We start from the raw sequence: 14393 nt of genomic DNA, 5'->3' as shown, positions 1-14393 counted from the left end.
GTTATGGATCTCGTTCAGACACTACCCGAGAACCAGCGAGTGGCCAAACTTTCCTCAGACTTTTGAAACTGGGGGAAACTGGAGCTGTATTAAAAGTATACTTACTCCAGTGGCCACTTTCCCCTCGTCTCGTCCAAAGCTAGTCTGGCTTTTAATTCACAAGTTTTCGGCAGTCGTCCGTTGAGATCCCACTTCTGACACCAAATGTTGATTCCTGGATTCTTTTACCTCAATCTGGTTCAGTGAAATCACTGACTCGAATACCGATTGTGCTTTAAACAAAGCAAGCTTTTATTTAAAAAGCAAATCCCGATCAGGGACCTTATCAGACAGAAGGTTTACTCTCTTGATAGAGTATACACACTTCCTACGGACAAGGTGACGTTACATTGTAAAGCGACGACAGTTATACATTTTCGGAAATAGATAACAAGTTACAATTAGAGTGACATCCTAGTTCAGCCTATCCCTTTTGATCCTTCCTTTCCTTTGTCCACTCATTGAGCCGACATCTATATGGGCTGTTTTTACTAAAGCTCAGCCATTGTTTCTAAATGTTACAATTTTACTGGCGTGATTACTAACTGAAACCTTGCAATTCTGCTAATTGTGCTGATGTTGTATTTTCATTTATCCATTTCATGATACAATTTATACTGGCATGATTCGTAACTTAAAACCTTGAGAAAGCCTGTTAATTGTGCTAATGTTGTATTATTTGCAGTTTGACATTCTCTTAGTTATTTTTCCATGGCTTATACTTTTTCATATATCCAGTTCACTTTACTGTCTTCATTTCCATATATCCAGTTCACATATCCACATACTCTCGTACACTTCGGTGAAGATATTGACGATGGTTTGGAGTTCGACCTCCAAGTATGCACAAACACAAGCATCGTCTGCATACTGTAATTCAATGACAGAAGATGGGAAAACCTTGGATGTGGACTGCTGGTGACAGAGGTTGAATAGTTTCCTGTTTGTTCTGTAGATTAACTCCACTTCAGCGGGAAGCTTATTGAGGGTGAGATGGAGCATTGCAGCAAGGAAGATCAAGAAGAGCGTTGGTGCGACGGCACAGCCTTGCTTGACCCCGGTCCGCATGTGTATTGGGTCTGTGGTGGATCCATTGGTCAGGATCACGGCTTACATGTTGTCGTGAAGCAGGTAGAAGATCGTGACGAAATTTTGAGGGCAGCCGAATTTGAGGAGGACGCTCCAGTTGACAGTGTTGAAGGCCTTTGTGAGATCAAAGAAGGCTATGTACAGAGGCTGGTGCTGCTCCCTGCATTTTTCTTGAATTTTCTGCACAGTGAAGATCATGGCCATTGTGCCCCTTAGTGGGCGGAATCAGCATTGCGACTATGGTCAACTATAGTCGAGTCACAACTGTACATCCCTGGAGTACACATATAGGCATGACCTTCTTCAAACATTCTTCTTTTTAGGCGAGTGCCTATGCTTTTAGGTCCCATGACTCCGGAGCATTTAGCTCCTCCACTGGGAAGGTAACATATCCTAACCCAATCCCCACTTCATAAGTTCCCTCATGCTCTGTGAGTCACCTCGTGCCACTTTCTCACTAAAACTATTGAATTACCCCCAGTGAGAGTATCTAAACTGCTGCATGGGAGTGAAAAGGAATGTGATGCAGGGGATGAGTTTGAGGAGGGTTGGGAAGAGAAACATGGAGCAGGAGGGAGCAGGAGGTCTTTGCAGGAACTCATGGGTAGAGTTAAGTCAAACTTCATCTCTTTCATCTCCCTCTTCATTATCGTCCTCCTTGTTTTCCTCCCCATAGTTCACAAGAAAGTAGTTGTGTTTCTGTTCTGCTTCCTCATCACGATTATCATTTTCCACCTTTTGCTATGCTGGATCTGCAAGGAAGGAGGGTATAAGTTAAGAATGGGTGAACATTCCCCCTTGGTATTAAGGAGATAGAGAGTGGAGTTGAAGCTTTTGGCTGTTCAAAGGAATGCCACAATGACAGTGTAGGTGTTCAGTTACTAATCTGGCACTGGTAATGTGCCCCCAACTTAGCCATCTCCCATATTCTTCATGTACTGCTCCTCATAAGACCTGAGGTGTTTTTGGTTGGGGATAACCCCTCTGGTAGGCTGCCTCTTGTGGGCATTATATGCTATTTCACCTGCAACAAGATTGCATAACTTAGTTGAATGCTAGCAATTGAAGAACGTGTGCCAAGTAGCATGGGAGGGAGTAAGAGATGTGGTTGTGCCACTCTGTTAAAATGGAGGATGGAACCATTTTTGGGTTGTGCTTGTAAGTATCAGATTTTAGGGGATATAGGTAACCATACTGTAAAGTCATGAGTTAGTGCCCCCTTAACCAGAATGTATTGTGAATGGTTAGTTGTACAGCTATTACATTTAGAGGATAATGATTGTGCTGGTCACCAGGGTAACCAAGAGGCAGTTGTTGGCGTTATCTTACTTTCTCTGATCAGGTCATTGAACTATTTCCGGCACTGGTGTGCAGTTCTTGGGGGTGGGAAAGTTGACACTCAGTGCCAGTGCCGTCTCCCTCCACGTGGCACGATTGATCTTTTTGGCAGGTTTCCTGCCACAGTCGGCCAGAACGTTCTATTTCATCCAACAGCGTTTGTAGGTTGGACTGAGTGAAATTATGACATCTTCGCCTCTGTATCATCCCCTGCTGTCTTCTTTGCCTACCACTGCCAGATTCTCCTGTGTTCCACATTCTTGTAAAGTGGCATAAATGTTGTCAGGCTAGCTGACAGTTAACTCACTGCACCTTACTTACCTGCTGCTCCTCCAGACGGCTGCAGCAATCTTTAGCCAGAACCGGATTTTTAAAGACTGCTCTAATTTCCATGTTGCTCATCATATATTGCTTCCATTTTACACCAATCACTACTCCATTAGATATGCAAATTAAATAGGTTACAGAATTCTAGTCTAAATACCTCTCCCCACCCTCAGCAAGCAAATCTCATTTTCGATAGGTGAAAAAGAAAGTAAAAAGAAAGACTTGCATTTATGTAACAACTTTCACAACTGCAGGATGTCCCAAAGCATTTTACAACCAATGAAGTACATTTTGTTTTCGAGTTGTAACTGTTGTAATGTAGGAAATGCGGTGCAACTCACCATGTGAAATTTCGGGGCCCAGATGTTTTATGACTTTTAGAAAAAAATGTAAAGTAATTTTAGTAAAACGGCATAATTTAACCTTCAACTAAATCTTAAGAAATAAGAAAAGATTAGATTATTTCTGGCTTCAACAGTGAAACTAAACTGTTTTCAGTGTATTGGATGCTGTTTCTATAGATTTATACTGTCATGTATCCTACATGGTTACTGCTTGTACTATTACAAGGTGTACCACAGTGGGAGACTTGCAGGTTACCTGTACAGGTGTGCCAGGCCTAGTTTCAAAGACAGACCACCATGTGTAATCATCACTCTGGAGTTATCAATAAAGGACTAAAGTCACTACAGTTCAAGTACAACACATTGCCTCGTGGAGTCATTATCAGAGCATCTAAAGACATAACAATTGGCGACGAGATTACAGACCATCACACGAAAATGGCTACCCTTGGTACGTTGCAGCAGTTCACTGATGGTGATGATTGGAACACCTTTGTGGAGAGGCTCGACCATTTCTTCACAGTATAATATTTGTAGAAGTATAAATAAGGATTTATTGTAGAATTTAATGAGTTCCCTTACCCCCCCCCTCCCCCCCCACCTCGTTCTGGACGCCTAATTTGTAACCTGCGCCTGATTTTTTAATGTGTAGAACAGGTTTTTTCAGTTCTACAAAAATGTTCACTTGCTCCATTCTACTTTAGTTTGGAGTACGTTTTCACTGTGGAAACTTTGAAATCAGGCGTCAGTGGCCGGACACGCCCCCTTTTGAAGAAAAAATTCTGTTCCAAAGTAGAACTGTTCTACCTGACTGGAACTGCAGAAAAAAAAATGTGGAGAATTGCGATTTCTAAGATAGTCCGTTCTCCACCAGTTGCTCCTAAAAATCAGGCGCAAATCATGTGGAAACTTGGGCCCTATAAGTGTAAAGGCTGCAGCACAAAGGGCCACCTCCAGTGAATGTGCAAAAGAAATATGACTCACTGTGTTGACGAAGAGTCTGCAGATGGCCATGAATCCAGCGCGGATTATGAAGTGATAGTTAGAGAGGCAACTCAGCCCCACGATGAGATATATGGCATGTTTACCTGCACCACCGAGTGTTCCCCGTTAAGGATGGAAGTTGAGATAAATGGCGTTCCAGTCTTCATGGAAGTGGATATGGGGGCAAGCCAGTCAGTAATGAATCAAGAAGCCTTTGAGAGGCTATGGGACAATCAAGCTGAACGACCCAAGTTGGTCCCGGTTCAGGCAAAGCTGTGCACCTACACCAATGAACTTATCCCAGTCGTTGGTAGTGCGGATGTAAAGGTACTCCATGATGGCGCAGTGCACAAGTTACCTCGGTGGATTGTTGCAGGTGATGGACCAACGCTGCTCGGAAGAAGGTGGATGGAGAAGATCCATTGGAGCTGGGAAGATTTCATCCCTCCAGCGATCGACGTCCCCCGCGCTCAGAGGCAAAGCAAGCCCTCACCTGAGGCTGGACCCCACACCAGAGAGCAGACCAGCACAGCACCCGAGGCACAGACCGCTCAGCACGACTGCATGGAGATGATCCAGCTGAGATGACCCGAACGCACCTTCCAAGCTCCAGTGGCAGGACTCCGGAGGAAGAAAATCGGATCCAAAGGTGACTTCCCAGCTTCAGTGGCAGAAACCGTGGAGAAGAGGATCACTTCAGTCGACATCGTGGATGGGGGAAAGATGGCGCCCAAACCACAAGGTGATATAATGAAGAAAAAGATGGCGGCAGCCAGACCACGAGGTGCAGCGCTGATGGAGCAACACGTGGCATCAAGCGAAGAAGAGGATTGGGGTAAAGATAGCAAGGCTCTCTTAAAGGAGGCCTGCAACCCACCACACTTAAAGGGACAGTTCCACATTCTCAATCAATGTAATAGCAACTGAGAGTTAAATGTAAAATGTGCAATTGATGATCAGAATTGTGTACTTGCAATAAGCAAAGAAAAGTCGCGTGATCGCGATCGGAGCTACAGGTTATTTACTATGAGTAATGAAACGTTGTGTGATGTAGGATTTCAACTGCATACAGTCAATGCAGTGGACAGACACCCATCGGGAGCACACAGGTTCAGCGAGCTACCCAATGTAGTAGCCTGCATCCCTGGGAACAGAGTTATGCACCATGGAGTGTGGCCACAAGCAGCCAATACATACTGTTATATATGTAGACTTGTGTTTACTTTGTACAGCTATCTGAGGGCTCATCCCCTGGAGTCCCAAGGGATCCCATAATCCCTTGGGAGCACAGGTATTTAAGGAGGCTTCACAGGTTGGAGAGGCACTCTGGGGACCTGCAATAAGAGACTAAGGTCACACTTTACTTTGAGCTCACAGTGTTCAGTGTGACTCTTTCTACATACACAACAACTGGCGACGAGATACAGATAGCGAACCCAAAGATGAAGAGAACAGTGGGCATCCTGGAGAAATTCTCAGAGGGTGATGATTGGGAAACTTTTGTGGAGCGACTCGACCAATACTTTGTGGCCAACGAGCTAGATGGGGAAGAGAGCACTGCCAAATGAAGGGCGATCCTCCTCACTGTCTGTGGGGCACCAGCGTGTGGCCTCATGAAGAATCTGCTCTCTCCAGCGAAACCCACGGAGAAATCGTACGATGATTTGTGCACATTGATCCGAGAGCTTTTGAACCCGAAGGAAAGCGTTCTGATGGCGAGGTACCGGTTCAACACCTACACAAGGTCTGAAGGCCAGGAAGTGGTGAGTTATGTCGCCGAGCTAAGACGCCTTGCAGGACATTGTGAACTTGAAGGACATTTGGAGCACATGCTCAGAGACTTTTTCATACTTGGCACTGGCCATGAAACCATACTTCGCAAATTTTTTACTGTAGAGACCCCAACCTTGAGTAAGGCCATAGCAATAGCCACCAGTGACAATATGAAGCAAATCTCTCAGCACACAAGTGCTGCTAAAAGTACTGTGAACAAAGTGATGTTGTTTTCGAATTGTAACGTACAGGGCAGATCACACATACCTGCAGCTGCACATCCGTAGATGTCTCAGAGTCCACCATCAAGGGTGATGAATGCTAGGCCATTAACACCTTGTTGGCGCTGCAGGGGTGATCATCGTTTCCATTCATGCCGATTCAAAGAGTACGTTTGCAAGGGCTGTGGAACAATGGGACACCTCCAACGAATGTGCAGGCAAGCTGCAAAGTCTGTTAAATCTGCAAACCACTGTGGTGCAGAGGAGGACAGATCCATGGAGGATCACGATGAACCAGAGCCTCAGACCGAGGAGGCAGAGGTACATGGGGTGCACACATTCACCAGGAATTGTTCCCCGATAATGCTGAATGTTGAACTAAATGGACTCCCGGTGTCAATGGAGCTGGACACAGCGTGAGCCAGTCCATCATGGGCAAAAAGACTTTCGAAAGGTTGTGGTGCAACAAGGCCTCAAGGCCAGTCTTAACTCCAGTTCGCATGAAACTAAGAACTTACACGAAAGAACTGATTCCTGTAATCGGCAGTGCTATTGTAAAAGTCTCCTACGATGGAGCAGTGCACAAGCTACCACTCTGGGTGGTACCAGGCGATGGTCCCACGCTGCTTGGCAGGAGCTGGCTGGGAAAGATACGCTACAACTGGGATGATGTCCGAGCGCTATCGGCCACTGACGACATTTTGTGTGCCCACGTCTTAAACAAATTTCCTTCGCTGTTCGAACCAGGCATCGGGAAATTCCAAGGAGCAAAAGTGCAGATACACCTAATTCCAGGGGCGCAACTAATCCATCACAAGGCGAGAGCAGTACCGCACATGATGAGAGAAAGGGTAGCAATCGAGCTAGACTACTGAAATGAGAGGGCATTATTTCACAGATTGAGTTCAGCGAGTGGGCCAGTCCTATTGTACCAGTCCTCAAGGGAGATGGCACCGTCGGAATCTGTGGCGATTACAAAGTAACTATCAATAGTTTCTCCCTGCAGGACCAATACCCACTACCAAAGGCCGACGACCTCTTTGCAAAGCTGGCGGGAGGAAAGATTTTCACGAAGCTGAATCTGACTTCAGGAACATGACGCAGGAACTGGATGAATCATCGAAGGCCCTCACCTGCATCAACACGCACAAAGGTCTTTTTGTTCATAACAGATGCCCATTTGGAATTCGATCAGCGGCGGCAATATTCCAGAGAAACATGGAAAGTTTACTGAAGTCAGCCCGCACACCTTGGTCTTCCAGGATGACATCTTGGTCACAGGTCGGAACACAGTCGAGCAACAGCAGAACCTGGAGGAGGTTCTTAGTCGACTCAACCGCTTGGGGCTCAGGTTAAAATGCTCGAAGTTCGTTTTCCTGGCGCCCAAAGTGGAGTTCGTGGGAAGGAGGATTGCGGTGGACGGCTTCAGGCCCATCAACGCGAAGACGGAGGTAATCGAGAACGCACCGAGGCCACAGAACGTAATGGAGCTGCGGTCATTTCTGGGACTCCTGAACGACTTTCGGAACTTCCTACCGGGTCTCAGCACAATGCTAGAACCACTACATGTCTTACTATGAAAAGGAGGTGAATGGGTTTGGGGCAAAAGCCAAGAAAATGCCTTTGTAAAAGTGAGAAAATTGTTATGCTCAAACAAATTGCTTGTGTTGTATGATCCATTTAAGTGTTTGGTACGAGCATGTGATATGTCGTCATATGGCGTTGGGTGTGTATTGCAAAAAGCTAATGATTTCGGGAAACTGTAACCGGTTGCTTATGCATCCAGGAGTCTGTCTAAGGCTGAGAGAGCCTGCAGCATGATTGAAAAAGAAGCATTAGCGTGTGTCTATGGCTAAAGAGAATGCATCAATACCTGTTTGTGCTAAAATTCGAATTGGAAACTGACCATAAGCCACTTCTAACGCATCGGCCCGCATCCAGAGATGGGTGCTCACGTTGTCCGCACACAACTACGCCATCCGCCACAGGCCAGGCACAGAAAACTGCGCCGATGCTCTCAGTAGGCTGCCATTGCCCACCACGGGGGTGGAAATGGCGCAACCCGTAGATCTAGCCATGGTTATGGAAGCATTTGAGAGTGAGCAATCACCCGTCACTGTCCGGCAGATCAAAACCTGGACAAGCCAGGACCTCTTATCTCTAGTCAAAAGCTGTGTGCTTCACGGGAGCTGGTCCAGTGTCCCAGTGGAACTGAAGGAAGAGATAAAGCCGTTACAGTGGCACAAAGATGAAATGTCTATCCAGGCAGACTGCCTTCTGTGGGGCAATCGAGTAGTGGTCCCCAAGAAGGGCAGAGACATCTTCATCAATGACCTCCATAGTACCCACCCAGGCATCGTAATGATGAAAGTGATAGCCAGATCCCACGTGTGGTGGCCCGATATCGATGCGGACTTATGTAATACATGCTCGCAGTTAAGCATGTACCCAGGGAGGCGCCGCTAAGTTTATGGTCTTGGCCCTCCAAATCGTGGTCTAGGGTACACATCGACTATGCAGGCCCGTTCTTGGGTAAAATGTTCCTTGTGGTTGTCGACGCTTACTCCAAGTGGATTGAATATGAGATAATGTCGACTAGCACGTCCGCTGCCACTACTGAAAGCCTGCGGGCCATGTTTGCCACTCACGGCTTACCCGATGTCCTGGTGAGCAACAACGGGCCATGTTTTACCAGTGCTGAGTTCAAAGAATTCATGACCCGTAACGGGATCAAACACATCACATCTGCCTCGTTTAAACCAGTGTCCAATGGTCAGGCAGAGAGAGCAGTGTAAACCATCAAGCAAGGCTTGAAGAGGGTAACTGAAGGCTCACTGCTGACTTGCCTATCCCGACTCCTGCTTAGCTACCGCACGAGACCCCACTCACTCATTGGGATCCCACCTGCTGAACTGCTCATGAAAAGACCACTTAAGACAAGGCTCTCGTTAGTTTACCCTGATCTACATGAACAAGTGGAGAGCAGGCGGCCTCAACAAAGTGCATACCATGATAGTGCAAATGTGCCACGCGAGATTGAAGTCAATAATCCTGTATTTGTATTGAATTATGGACAAGGTCCCAAGTGGCTTCCCGGCACTGTCGTGGCCAAAGAGGGGAGCAGGGTGTTTCAGGTCAAACTTTCAAATGGACTCATTCACCGGAAACACTTGGACCAAATCAAACTCAGATTTGCGGACTATCCTGAGCAACCCACCTTGGATCCCACCTTTTTTGATCCCCCAACATACACACCAGTGGCAACCGGCACCGCGGTTGACCACAAAGCAGAACCCATCATCCACAGCAGCCCTGCAGGGCCCAACACACCAGGCAGTCTAGCAAGGCCAGTTGCACAGCAGCCCAGCGAGGGCCCAACAAGTGATTCAACAACACCAGCTTTCACACCGAGATGATCAACCAGGGCAAGAAGGGCCTCAGATCGACTCACATTGGAAATAGTTACACTATTGACTTTTGGGGGGGAATGTTGTTGTATATGTGGACTTGTACTTACTCTGTACAGCCACCAGAGGGCTCATCCACCGGAGTCCCAAGGGATCCCATAATCCCTTGGGAGCACTGGTACTTAAGAAGGCTTCACAGATTGGAGAGGCACTCTGGAGACCTGCAATAAAAGACTGAAGGTCACACTTTACTTTGAGCTCACAGTGTTCAGTCTGACTCTTTCTTCATACACAACAGTTTCTCTCTATCTATCCTATCTGTTCCCCTTAATATCTTGAAAACTTCAATCAGATCACCCCTTAACCTTTTAAATTCTAGGAAATACAAGCCTAATTTGTGTAATCTCTCCCCAGAACTTAACCCTTGAAGTTCTCCCACATGAGAAGAATTGCAATTAAATGTACTGTAACTCATTGAATCTTAAGACTCAGCATTTATTGCTTCACTGTGTTTCAATGCAAAATGATGAACTTTGCTCCCAAAATTCACAGGGGTGCGACCCTTGTAGACATTTACGGGGTCCAGGGTGGAGCCTGCTGGAGCCAACTTTTGGAACTTTGGAGGCACACTTGACGGAGACAGTGGAAACGCGGACTGAAGCTATTTCCACCCCTCAGAAAGTGGCAGATAATTACCACAGCAGCCTCCCATGTCAGGGAGCCACTTTTAAAAAGAGAAATCCCCAGTCTTTATCTCCAGACCCCAACCCCAGTTTGTATCGCTCCATTCTCCTACTCAGTGTGGCCTAATTGCCCTATGGAAGACCAGTATGTCTTATCTCACAGGGTGTACCTGCCTCTAAGCATAAGCTGGGTGCCAATGAGGCTGAGAAAGCAGGAACTTCCAGTATAGGGGAATTCTAACCTCTGCCGCCACCTTTTCCATCTCAGAAGTTTTGTTTGCAATGGGCAGAAGCTTTGCCACCAAAACAAGGCCATTGGAAAATCCCACGCAAGACTAGGACCCAGTGTTTCACACCCACCTGAGTTATGATGAGAGTCTGCTGGAACAGCAAATTAAATTCAGGATCATGATTTATTTGTCTGTTTTATTGTCAACAATAACAGTTGCAACTCTAATGTAGTGTTCAGTATCCCATTATTAAGTATTTATATACCTGATCCATAATATTCCAGTACCACATTTGTACTTACTGTTGATAATATGACCTAAAACATGCATAGAATTAATTGGTATATTTAGATTGCTTACCTATTTTTACATGTTTATTCGGAGTCAGTCATGAATGCATTTCAATCAAGTTGTAACTGTGTGATTGGTTATGTTTTTTAAAATTCTTTGCTTTTTTTCTGCAGACCGTTTCTTTGGCTCTGCATCTGGGTACCCTGAAGCCCAGGCAAGCAGTCATCACCCAGAAGAACGTAACACTCAGCAAACTGCTTTTAATTTCATACTGTATGGATTGCCAAATCTAATTGTCACTTAGACAATTAAAGACAAAATATTAAATCAGTACATATGTTACACAAAATCGTTAGCCTTTTGCCGAGTAAACTCTTGAAATCCAGTATACAAATAATTAGAGTATTTCAAATTTGAGATTTTGACTGGATTTATTAAGTTTGATTCAACAGTTTTTTTTAATTAAATGTTTGAATGTTAAGTTTTCAATTGATTTCATATTTTGATTGTTCCAAATGTTTTTAAATGATTTGGAGATAAATTTTCCAGTTGTGGAACTTGTTCAGTGTCTATTACTCAGTGGCTTTACTCAGTGCTAACCTGGCATATTTCAACAATGGCCATACTGACATTCATGGTTTACCATCTCGATTATTGTATTTCAGGCAGGACAGCAGAATTACTGCGATTTGTCCACTTTTTTGCCAAAAAGTAATGCTTCTATTTACCCTCATCAGTGCATAACAATTATTTCTTAAGCACTTCTTACATACATGACTACAGTCAAGTGCTTAATAAGGAGCCCTCGTAAAATTGAAGTCAATGGGAATCAAGGGAAAAACTCTCCACTGGCTGGAGACATACCTAGCACAATGGAAGATGGTTGTGGTTGTTGGAGTACAATCATCTCAACCCCAGGACATCGCTGCAGTTGTTCTTCAGAGCAGTGTCCTAGGCCCAACCATCTTCAGATACTTCATCACTGACCTTCCCTCCATCATAAGGTCAGAAATAGGGATTTTTGCTGATAATTGCACAGTGTTCAGTTCCAGTTGCAACTCCAGATAATGAAGCAGTTTGTGCCCTCATGCAGCAAGACCTGGACAACATTCAGGCTTGGGATGATAAGTGATAAGTAACATTCACGCCACGCAAGTGCCAGGCAATGACTATCTCCAACAAGAGAGAGTCTACCAATCTCCCATGACATTCAACAGCAATATAATTGTCGAATCCCCCACCATCAACATCCTGGGGGGGGTCATCATTGACCAGAAACTTAACTGGACCAGCCACATAAATACCGTGTCTACAAGAGCAGGTCAGAAGCTGGGTATTCTGCAGCGAGTGACTTAACTCCTGACTGCAAAAAACCTTCAAGTAAGGACTGTGATAGAATACTCTCCACTTGCCTGGATGAGTGTAGCTGCAACACTGAAGAAGCTCAACATCATCCAGGACAAAGCAGCCTGCTTAATTTGCATGCCATCTACCATCTTAAACATTCACTTACTCGACCACCGACGCACCAAGGCTGCAGTATGCACCATCTACAAGATGCTCTGCAGCAATTCGCCAAGGCTTCTTCGACAGCACCTCCCAAACCCGCAACTTCTATTCTATTTCTTTAATATCACATTAAAAGAACAAGGTTTTTTGAGATCTTTTCGCGTTTTATTTTTAGTATAAAAACAAGAGAAAATCTCTGGGGAAAAAAGGTACTTGGGTAAATTCAGAGAAAATCAGTAAAATAAAAAAAATATTTTGGACATCATTAAACCCAGGAAACAATGAAGGGATTAAGAAAAAGTACAGGCAACGTAAATGACAATTCATAATTATTTACATCGTGCACAGCACCAATTTTATGGGGCTCACGGCATAAGAACATAAGAAATAGGAGCAGGTATAGGCGCAATACGGCCCCTTGAGTCAGCTCCATCATTCAATAAGATAATGGCTGATCTGATCTTGGCTTTAACTCCACTTTCCTGCCTGTTCCCCATAACCCTTGACTCCCCTATAGTTCAAGAATCTGTCTATCTCAGCCTTGAATATATTCAATGACAGGCTCCACAGCTCTCTGGGGGAGAGTATTCCAAAGATTCACAACACTGAGAGAAGAAATTCCTCCTCATCTCCATCTTAAATGTGCGACCCCTTATTCTGAAACTATGCCCCCTAGTTGTAGATTCCCCCACGAGGGGAAACATCCTCTTAGCATCTACCCTGTCAAGCCCTTTCAGAATGTAATATATTTCAATATCACCTCTTATTCTTCTAAACTCTAATGAGTACATGCCCAATCTGCTTAACCTTTCCTCAAAACACTACTCCTTCATCCCAGGAATCAACCTAGTGAACATTCTCTGAACTGCCTCCAATGCAAGTATATCCTTCCTTATATAAGGAGACCAAAACTGTACGCAGTACTCTAGGTGTGGTCTTACCAATGCCCTGCACAGTTGCAGAAAGACTTCCCTACTTTTATACTCCATCCCCCTTGCAATAAAGGCCAACATTCTAATTGCCTTCCTAATTACTTGCTGTATCTGCATACTAATTTTGTATTTCATGTACGAGGACACCCAGATCCCTCTGTACCACAGCATTCTGTAGTCTCTCTCCATTTAAATAATATTTTGCTTTGCTAGTCTTCCTACCAAAGTGGATTACCTCACATTTTCCCACATTATACTCCATCTGCCAAATGTTTGCCTACTCATTTAACCTATCTATAACCAGCTTCTCACTTAACACCTAGATAGTTTTTATCAATTAAAAGATAGATTAAAGAACCTGTTTTTATTAGTCTGGCTCCAAACGTTCCTTATATATGGGATGATTGTATAATAAAAATTGTTGGCAATCAAGTACAACTGCAATCTTGCTTTTAGTAAATAATGCCTTTGTGTGTGATCCGAGTCAGTTTTTTTATTGATGACCTCAGTCTCCAGAGGACTCTCAGGGCTGGAAATTCTGTTGTGCAGCCCTCAGTTAGTGCCTTGGAGGGGCGGTAATGGCTCTCGAATTGCTTACTGCCTGGCTGTGCAGCTTGTCGCGTCCCACCGGGAATTTGCTGCTGGTTTTGTGGCGGCGCTACTGCCTCAATGTGTACTTTCAGTCAGCTCATGACATGAATAATCGTGCAATGCCCCCCTAGTATCCCACTCGCAAAATTAGGTACAGCCACCTCATTTAGCATCCGTCCCTAATCAAGCTGGAGAAACTAGGCGATACCACCTTCTATTGTCGATATCTGCAGCCTATTTAAAGGGAGGAGGAAGAGCATTAATCGGAAGTCGCATTGAGTGCAATGTTTCCGCAGGGCACGGTGCGTGAACCTCTGATGTTAAAGTGGCAGATTTATCTGACATTACAGGGTCATTACTGTAATGACTCGAGTCTGGTTACTGTAAACTCACCCAGGTACAACCTGATCCATCCTTATTCCAGCCCAAGAGTGCCAGCTTGCCAAAGACACACAGCTTATATACAGGTGACCAAGCACACATGCCACATGCGTACAGCCCGATGACCTCCGACCACAGCACCCTCTGGTCTCTGGTTATGGCTGGTCCAGATCCTAACTTGTTGAGCTCTCAAAAGTAGATCTGCAGGTTGAAGCGTCTCCATCTCAGCTGTGGTAAGGGCAGACGACTCAGTG

General features: G+C 45.1%; 1 protein-coding gene across 2 annotated transcripts in view; it reads left to right on the top strand.

Annotated features, from left to right (window-relative positions):
• LOC139260323 (cilia- and flagella-associated protein 46) overlaps positions 1–13595 on the top strand; it is a 681403-nt gene extending 667808 nt beyond the window's left edge. The window contains exon 60 of one of the 2 annotated variants that reach the window (XR_011592768.1): positions 10900–10984. Coding sequence is in view for 1 of the 2 variants with exons in the window: in XM_070876797.1 (XP_070732898.1) it covers positions 10900–11030 (131 nt within the window). In the remaining variant the exon portion in view is untranslated. Of the gene's footprint in view, positions 1–10899 lie in introns of both variants that reach the window. The other variant, XM_070876797.1, reaches the window with a different exon arrangement.
• Positions 13596–14393: the final 798 nt, after the last annotated feature.

This window comes from Pristiophorus japonicus, chromosome 3 (genome assembly GCF_044704955.1).
Source record: "Pristiophorus japonicus isolate sPriJap1 chromosome 3, sPriJap1.hap1, whole genome shotgun sequence".
Classification (NCBI taxonomy): Eukaryota; Metazoa; Chordata; class Chondrichthyes; family Pristiophoridae; genus Pristiophorus; species Pristiophorus japonicus.
This window is presented reverse-complemented; position numbering and strand designations above follow the sequence as displayed.